Raw genomic sequence first — 9,924 nt, 5'->3', positions numbered from 1 at the left:
TAACCTAGTGGTGTGAACCTACAGGAAGTAGTGATGGTGGACTGATGGATAAAGGGAGATGATTCTAGATCACGGAACATGATATAGATTCTAGACATGAGATTCTAAACTCTGTTTGATACCAAGGCGCATATTGCTAAGACAGTCTGTGATCATGTACTCTCAAGAGGATCATGTATTTCAGCTGTGTAGTGCCAATTTATGTGCCAGTTATGTTCCAGTTATAAATCAAAATGTTCTAGTAACACACATAGTTAGTGCTGAGGACTATCTGCAGATGTGGTCTTCTCCACTTCGAATGAGTCAACTAACTCCACCTGAAGAACTTCATACTGTTGCCTATGTGTTTACAAATGGTGGGCCGGTAAGATAAATCTATTTCTGCCCTAATTGTGACATTCTTGGTATAATTATTTTCTCATTGGAAACATGACTATAAACTATATGTGTTAATTTTCTTGATTTAAAAGATACAATATGACACAGGAAAACTTATGTGAACATAAAATGGGAACTTTTTGATCCAAGAGTGGATTGATTGTACCAGGAACTGATGTTTTTAAATTAAATTAAATTTTATTTTATTATTTCTCTCTTTTTTTTTTCTTTGAGATGGAATTTTGCTCTTGTTGCCCAGACTGGAGTGAAACGGCACAATCTCGGCTCATCACAACCTCCCCCTCCCAGGTTCAAGTGATTCTCCTGCCTCAGCCTCTGAGTAGCTGGGATTACAGGCATGCGCCACCACACCCGGCTAATTTTTTGTGTTTTTAGTAGAGACAGGGTTTCTCCATGTTGGTCAGGTTGGTCTCGAACTCCTGACCTCAGGTGATCCACCCACCTTGCCTCCCCTGGGATTACAGGCATGAGCCATCGCGCCTGGCCAAACTGATGTTTTTAATTATCACATTGAATGGTCATAGTTGTTCTGCAGATGTGTATTACTATCTACTGTTTAATAAGAAATCAAGGCTGACAGTGGTCAAAAGGCTTGCCCCACGTGACACATGATAGGAGATACAGCCAAGGTTTGAACGCATATCTTTCTCACTCCAGAGTCTGTATTCTTTCCCACTCCCCACAATAACTACTTTAGTATCAAGTTTGCATTCTACAGTCTCTGTTTCTGTTATCCAAGTCACTAGTGCTCTGTCTAAAACAATGACTAAGTATTTCTCGTGGAATATGAAGCACTAGGTGATGTTGCCATGATTGGATTGTTCTAATGGAGATCTTAATGTGTTGTATATGAGAGAGACATACTAACTTCACCATTAAAACATGAAGACAAAGGGAATTGCATCTGCACTCGTGGAAAAGACTGTTGGTATAAGGACGCAAATAGACAATAATTTCTTCTGTAACAAAACCAGACTAAAATAATTCTCCCACATTCCCAAAACTCCTCAATTAATTAGGCTTTTGCTTAATTTTCTGTGCCTTTATTTTCTCTTTTTTAACAATAGACATAAGAATCACACCTCACTCATAGGGATTGGGCAAGGACTGAGTTAATACATGTAAAGCATTTAGAACAGTACCTGGAGGGTAGTAAATGTTCAGTAAAAATGTTTTCACACATTCTCCACTCCACTTTTACAGGAAATGAAAATGGTTTCGAAAAATTTCTAATCAAAATTATATATTTCAATGTATTATACTGAAATATATAATTTCATTAAATATGCAGGAGCTTACTCTTTCTTTTTTCAACTTTTATTTTAAGTCCTGGGGTATGTGCAGGATATGCAGGTTTGTAACATAGGTAAACGTGTGGCATGGTGGTTTGCTGCATTTATGAACCAATCACCTTGGTATTAAGCCCAGCACCCAGTAGCTATTTTTCCTGATGCACTCCGTCCCCCCAACTCCTCCCCTGACAGGCCCCAGTGTGTGTTGCCCTGCCCGATGTGTCCATGTGTTCTCATCATTCAGCTCCCACTTGTAAGTAAGAACATGCGCTGTTTGGTTTTTTTTTCTTGCGTTAGTTTGCTGACGATAATGGCTTCTAGCTCCATCCATATTTCTGCAAAGGACATGATCTCATTCCTTTTTATGGCTGCATAGTATTCTGTGGTGTATATGTATTACATTTTCTTTATCCAGTTTATGATTGATGGGCATTTGGATTGATTCCACATCTTTGCTATTGTGGATAGTGCTGCAATGAACATACTTGTGCAGGTATCTTAATAATAGAATGATTTTTATTTCTCCTGGTATATACCCAGTAATAGGATTACTGGATCAAATGATATTTCTGCCTCTAAATCCTTCAGGAATCACCACACTGTCATCCACATAGTTGAAGTAATTTACACTCCCACCAACAGTATAAAAGCAGTCCTTTTTCTCCACAACTTTGCCAGCATCTGTAGTTTTTTGACGTTTTAGTAATCGCCGTTCTGACCGGCATGAGATGTTATCTCATTGTGGTTTCGAGTTGCATTTCTCTAATGATCAGTGATGTTGCGCTTTTTTTCACATGTTTGTTGCCCGCGTAAATATCTTCTTTTGAGACGTGTCTGTTCATGTCATTTGCCCACTTTTTAATGTGGTTGTTTGGTTTTCTTTTGTAAATTAGTTTAAGTTTCTTGTAGACTCTGGATAGTAGACCTTTGTCAGATGGACAGATTGCAAAAGTTTTCTCCCATTCTGTAGGCTATTCACTCTGATGATAGTTCATTTTGCTATGCATATGCTCTTTAGTTTAATTAGATCCCATTTGTCAATTTTTGCTTTTGTTGCCATGGCTTTTGGTATTTTTGTCATGAAATCTTTGCCCGTGCCTATGTCCTGAATAATATTGCCTATATTTTTTTTTTCTAGGGTTTTTATAGTTTGGGGTTTTACTTTAAGTCTTTAATCCATCTTGAGTAAATTTTTGTATAAGGTGTAAGGAAGGGGCCCAGTTTCAATTTTTGCATACAGCTAGCCAGTTCTCCCAGCATCATTAATTAAACAGGAAATCCTGTCTACATTGCTTGTTTTTGTCAGGTTTGTCAAAGATCAGATGATTATCACTGTGTGATCTTATTTCTGAGTTCTCTATTCTATTCCATTGGTCCATGTATCTGTTTTTCTACCAGTACCATGCTGTTTTGGTTACTGTAGCCCCATAGTATAGTTCGAAGTTACGTAGCGTGATGCCTCCAGCTTTGTTCTTATTGCTTAGGATTGTCTTAGCTATTCTGGCTCTTTTTTCGTTCCATATGAATTTTTTAAAAGCTCCTTCTAACTTGGTGAAGAATGTCATTGATAGTTTAATGGGAATAGCATTGAATCTCTAAATTGATTTGGGCAATATGGCCATTTTCACAATATTGATTCTTCCTATCCATGAGTGTGGAATGTTTGTCCATTTGTTTGTTTACTCTCTGATTCCTTGAGCAGTGGTTTATAGTTCTCTCTGAAGAGGTCCTTCACTTCCCTTGTTAGCCATATTCCTAGGTACTTTATTCTTTTTATAGGAATTGTGAATGGGAGTTCATTCATGATTTGTCTCTCTGCTTGCCTGTTTTTGGTGTAGAAGAATGCTAGCAATTTTTGCACATGAATTTTGTATCCTGAGACTTTGCTGGAGTTGCTTATCAGCTTAAGAAGCTTTTGGGCTGAGACAATGGGATTTTCTAGATATAGGGTCATGTCATCTGCAAACAAAGGTAATTTGACTTCCTGTCCCCCTTTTTGAATACCCTTTATTTCTTTGTCTTGCCTGATTGTCCTGGACAGAGCGTGCAATACTATGTTGAATAGGAGAGGTGAGGGAGGGCGTCCTTGTTTTGTGCCAGTTTCAACGGGAATGCTTCCAGAATTTTCCCATTCAGTATGACATTGACTGTGGGTTTGTCATATATGGCTCTTATTATATGGAGGTATGTTCCTTCAATACCTGGTTTATTGAGAGCTTTTAATATAAGGGGATGTTGAGTTTTATCAAAGATCTTTTCTGCATCTATTGAGATAAACACGTGGTTTTTGTCTTTAGTTCTGTTTATGTGATGAATTACATTCATTGATTTGCCTATTTTGAAACTACCTTGCATCCCGGGTATGAAGCCAACTTGCTCATGGGGGATAAGCTTTTTGATGTGCTGTTGGATTCAGTTTTCCAGTATTTTATTGAGGATTTTGCATCGATGTTCATGAGGAATACTGGCCTGAAGTTTTTATTTGTTGTATCTCTGCCAGGTTTTGGTATCAGGGCGATGCTGGTCTCATAAAATGAGTTAGGTAGGAGTCCTTTCTTTTTAATTTTTTGGCATAGTTTCAGTAGTAATATTACCAGCTCTTCTTGGTACCTCTGGTATCAGGGGCATATTCTTCAGTTACCCATGAAAACAGCTTTTAGTTAACATACTATACCCTTCAATTTCATGTTTTATCTACCACTAACCTTGCAAAGCATGCCGTACCCCTACCTGACTCCAAGATCAACACATTGGAATCTCCATAAGGTTGGAGGTGGGAAAATTTACCTTTTCAAACTATCCTACCCTTCACTATCTTTATGTATTATCTAATAAAGTATTAATCAGTATTTGCTAATACATAACTTTAAAGCACTAAAAGAGGCCAGGTGCGGTGGCTCACACCTGTAATCCCAGCACTTTGGGAGGCTGAGGCGGGAGGATCACGAGGTCAGGACATGGAGACCATCCTGGCTAACATGGTGAAACCCCATCTCTACTAAAAATACAAAATATTAGCCGGGCGTGGTGGTGGGCACCTGTAGTGAGCCGAGATCGCGCCACTGCAATCCAGCCTGGGCGACAGAGTGAGACTCTGTCTCAAAAAAAAGAAAGGCAGTAAAAGATAAAATAAGGTATTTATTTTTTCTTTCCTCCCCTAACAAGTGCTGAGACAAAATGATGTGTACTTCATGACAGAGAGAACCATATGTTTATTCCTTTGTATGATGAAAGCCACTCATTCCCCAAGCATTCTGATTTATCATGACTGGACCATGTTTGACTTTGGATAACACCTTGTATTTTACCTTCCCTTGTTTCACTGAGACCAGATTAAAATTAGCTTGCCTTTTCTAAGAGCATTGTGTGTGTTCAGTGATGAGAAATCTTTGACTTATGACTAAAACTTACATTAATGATATAAATGCATAGCTGTGTATGCATATGAAGGCTGTGACTTTGCAATGGTTGGATTTGTCTTTAATGGAATATGTTCACTGATGTTTTTCAGCAAATGAGGAGTGATGAAGTAAATCCGGTTGCAAAAGGGCATCGAAGCAAAAAGAAACATTCCAGAAAATCCAAGAGACACTCTTCATCTAAGAGAAGGAAGAGTATGTCCCTGTGGTTAGACAAACAGGAAGGTGAGGGGGAATCCAATCTTTGGGCCTCAACCATGTCAAAGGACATCTGTATTCATGTCCTTGAGGGATCAACAGATATGAGCACATTTACAAGTGGAAGGGCAAGGTTCTAATTAGGTGCAACAATTTGGAGTTGCTGCAAGCGTTAGATGAATGAAGGAGGTTCCTGAGGCAGAAGGAGATGGTGGGCTCCACAAGAGTTTGGGTCTACTCACTTTCTGCCTGTCCTCACATTCTGCTCTAACCCAATGCAGTCTGGCTTCTTAATGTACTCCAGTGAAACTACTATCATCAAGGTCACCAGTGTTTGCTGCATTTTGGCATTAATGTCTCAGCAGCATGCAACACAGTTGTTTACTTCCTCCTGCACGAAAAGCTTCTTGGGTCCCCAGACACCTGGATTTGTTACCCTGTTACTAGAGACTCATTTTCCTTCTCTTTTTTGTTTTTCTCCTCTGCCTTCCTACCTCTAAATATTTCAGAGCCACAAAGCTTGATCCTAGGGTCTCTTCTCTTCAATATGCTATCTCTTAAGGTGATGCCATGCTGTCTTAGAATTTTAAATGATTCACACTAAAAGAACTCTCACCATTATACTTCTACACTACAACTTGTTCCTGAAATCCAGACTCAAATACAACTACTCGCATGGTATCTCTACTGGCTGTCTAATAGGCATCTAAAATTCAACTCCCTCTACATGCTCAAATTTCTGACCTCCCTCTCTCCAAAAATACTATACTTTTAGCCTTCAGTATTTCAGTTACAGACACTGTCCATTGGGTGAAACATCCACAAAGGTGTAACAACCAGCTGTTCACAGGTATGGGGGACAGAGGAGTGCTGGTTTTCATAGTTTGCAGCTATCCATAGTGCAAGCAATCCCACCATGGCCTAGTTCAAGCTGTCAACATAAGGTCACTGAACCAGATTCAGGAAGAGTTGGCAGCACTCGGCTCTCATAGTCAGTTCCCTAACATCTCCTGAACACCCCTGGTGTACTTTCACTTAGTAGTTCAAGTCAAAATACTTAAAGTAACTTATGAGTTATCTTATGATTCTTTTATTACTCTCTCATTTCCCATCTCTTAGCAAGTCCAGCAGTCAATGCCCAGTATAAATTCTGCATCCAGCCATTTCTCTCTATGCCTCCAGTGCACACTGCCGTGATCTCTGTCCAGGCTAGTACAATATCTTCTTAGCTCTGTGTTTCTAATCTTCACTCATCTATCGCATACTCTCTAACCCTGTGGCTAGATAATTATGTCAGCACGTAAATCACATCATGCCATGTCCCTCCTGAAAACCCATCTTCAACTTTCCTAAGCACTCAGAACAGACCCTGAACTGACTTTGGTCTGCAAGTCTCTCCACGGCCTGGCCTCTGTCACCCTCTTCTAACACAGGTCCCATCCATTTCCTCCTGGCTCTCTCTGCCTCTGTCCTTCACCTCTGTAGTGCCCGGTCCATCCCCACTCCATCCCCTACCCTTGGCCTCACCGCAGCCTGGAACTCTCCCTCTGCCTCTGCACAGGAGGCTGTGCTTCTTCCTCCAAGCCCTGCCCAATGGCACCTCTTCAGATGGCCCTGCCAAACCAGCCACAGCCCCTGGGACTCCCTCTGCTGCTCTCTCCCACGGACCTGTGGACCGCTTTTCCAAACCAGCCCAATGCTGCTTGTTTCATTTGCTCATTGTGCATGTACTGTCTGACTGCCCCATGAGGATGTGAGCTCCACAAGGGCAAGGGAACGTTGCTCTCGGGCTGTTTACTGCTGATCCCCAGCTCCTGGCATGCTGCCTGCCACAGATGATGAATAAATGAAAGAGGCATCAGACCTGGAGTGAAAGAAAGTCACTTTTTCTAGACAAAAGGGCAGGATCTATAGAATCATATAAAACCACAGATGTGTGAGGATGGAGTGGAGATAAGAGTGTTCAACTCCAATAGCCACGTCTATTTTCTCAGAATATTTGGGGTAGAAAGGAAGCAAGTTAAGGAGGGTCACTTAGTCTGGCTTCCTGCTGCACACAGCATGGTATTTATAGGTGAACTATACAAATAATATCAAGTGAGAATTGTAAAGGGCAGAAAGATGATACAAAATGATGAATACAAAAACCTGTGAATGTTTATTCTGCTGTCGTACTTCTTTACTGCATGTATTCATTATGCCAAGAGGTAAAAAGGTAGTTTTATTTTATTATCTGACCTGATCTCTGTTTGCAAGATCTGAGATTTCCACGTGGTAAATCTGTTTCATGAAATAAATAATTCTTTAGAAACTGATGAATACATAGCTGTCCCTCTGGAGGAGGATGGGACAAAACACACCTATCTTGCAGCTCAACCTCTTCATTTGGTTTCCAGATGCTAGCGTCACTCACAACGTCCATGAAGAGAAGATAAAAAATGGCCAACCAGCACACAATAATGTCATTGCAACTGTTCCAACAGCGCTTATTAATATGGCAGCAGCTGGAATTTCATCCATCAGTATCAGGGACCAGTGTAAGTTTGCTCACTTGTTATACTGTCCTACAAGGATTCTACTGTGCACCATATATGCATAGTGTCATGAGGGAAGAAGGTAATTTTGTTGTATTATCTTTTCTGGCCTCAATTTTAGGGTTCTCAGATTGCTACCTGGTATATCCTCCTTCTTTATGACATACTGAGCATCAGTGGGGTTTGCCTGTGCAGTTGACATAATGCACTTACCTCACAGCTCAACTACTTCATTTGGTTTCCAGATGCTGCAGTCACTCACAACATCCATGAAGAGAACATAAATAACAGCCAACCAGCAACTGATAACATCTTGTCAACTGCTCCACCATGGCTTGGTGCTATGGCAGCAGCAGGAATTTCGTCTACGAGTATGAGAGATCTGTGTATGTCTGCTTATTAATTGTACTGTCCTACTTGGTTTCCATAAGCAGGCATATTTTCATGAATTGTAGAAGGTGGTTTTGTTGTATATTCTTTCCTAGCCTCAATTTGAGGGGTATCAGATGGCCACCTGGGATATCCTCCCCTGCTGTTTTAGATAATTTCCTAGAAACTGCACAAAGAGGGATATACCTGTGGTGTTGGCATAATGCACTTACCTCACTGCTAAACCTCTTCCCTTGGTTTCCAGATGCTGCAGTCACTCACAACGTCCATGAAGAGAGGATAAATAACAGCCAACCAGCAACTAATAACATCTTGTCAACTGCTCCACCATGGCTTGGTGCTATGGCAGCAGCAGGAATTTCGTCCATGAGTACGAGAGATCTGTGTATGTCTGCTTATTAATTGTACTGTCCTACTTGGTTTCCATAAGGAGGCATATTTTCATGAATTACAGAAGGTGGTTTTGTTGTATATTCTTTCCTAGCCTCAATTTGAGGGATATCAGATGGTCACCTGGGATATCCTCCCCTGATTTTTCAGATAATTTCCTAGAAACTGCACAAAGAGGGATATACCTGTGAGGTTGACATAATGCACTTACCTCACAGCTCAACCTCTTTACTTGGTTTCCACACGCTCCCGTCAATCACAATGTCCATGAGGAGGGGATGGAAAATGGTCAACCCCAACAAGATAATGTCGTGTCAAATGTTCTGTCAGGGCTTATTAATATGACAGGAGCTGGTATTCCAGCGAGGAGTACCAGGGATCCGTGTATGTTTGTTTATTAGTTGTAGTGTTCTTGGTTTCCATATGCATGCGTAGTGTCATGAAGGGAAGAAGGTGGTTTTGTTGAATAATCTTTCCTGACCTCAACTAGAGTGGACTCAAATCATTATATGATGTATTCTCCTGCATTATGGGATAATTTCCTAGAAATTTGGCATCAGTGGGATATACTGGTGAGATTGTCATAATGCACATACCTCACAACTCAACCTGTTCTGTCAGTTTCCCGATGCTACCATCACTCACAACATCTGTGAAGAGAGGATGGAAAACGGCCAATCCCAAACTGATAAAGTCTTCTCAACTGTTTCCCCATGGCTTGTTCATATGGCTGCAGCTGGTATTCCATCCATGAGTACCAGAGATCTGTGTATGTCTGCCAATTAGTTGTACTGTCATACTTGTTTTCCATAAGCATGCATATTTTCATGAAGGGTAGAAGTCGCCTTTGTTGTATATACTTTCCTAGTCTCAATTTGAGGAGCCTCAGATGGCCATCTGGCATATCCTCCCCTGATTTCCTAGATAATTTCCTAGAAAGTGAACATCAGAGGGATATACCTGTTGGGCTGACATAGTGAACTTACCTCACAGTTCAAATTCTTCATTTGGTTTCCAGATTCAACTGTTTCTCACACTATCTGTGAATAGAAGATAAAAAATGAACAAATAACACCTGATAAATTCTTGTCTACTATTACAGCGGGGCTTATGAATTTCACAGGGGCTGGTATTTCACTCATGAGTACCAGGGATCAGTGTATGTTTACTAGTTGTACTGTCCTACTTGTTTTTCATATGCATGCAGTGTCATGCAGAGAAGAAGGTGGTTTTGTTTTATTATCTTTTCTGGCCTAAACTGTGGGGTCTCAAATCACAACCTGATATGTCCTCCTGGTTTAT

The 9,924-nt window shown here is 40.6% G+C and overlaps 1 protein-coding gene across 1 annotated transcript in view; it reads left to right on the top strand.

The window, feature by feature from the left end:
* Window positions 1-277: 277 nt before the first annotated feature.
* Window positions 278-9,924, top strand: part of SAGE1 (sarcoma antigen 1) — a 12,112-nt gene continuing 2,465 nt past the window's right edge. Inside the window, 7 exon segments of the mRNA XM_026451906.1 lie at window positions 278-364; window positions 5,203-5,335; window positions 8,088-8,180; window positions 8,477-8,617; window positions 8,866-9,006; window positions 9,251-9,391; window positions 9,641-9,781. Coding sequence (XP_026307691.1) covers window positions 278-364; window positions 5,203-5,335; window positions 8,088-8,180; window positions 8,477-8,617; window positions 8,866-9,006; window positions 9,251-9,391; window positions 9,641-9,781 — 877 coding nt within the window.

Source organism: Piliocolobus tephrosceles, chromosome 12 (genome assembly GCF_002776525.5).
Source record: "Piliocolobus tephrosceles isolate RC106 chromosome 12, ASM277652v3, whole genome shotgun sequence".
In the NCBI taxonomy this organism is placed as follows: Eukaryota; Metazoa; Chordata; class Mammalia; order Primates; family Cercopithecidae; genus Piliocolobus; species Piliocolobus tephrosceles.
The sequence above is the reverse complement of the archived record's forward strand: the minus strand, read 5'-3'. Positions and strand labels throughout refer to the sequence as shown.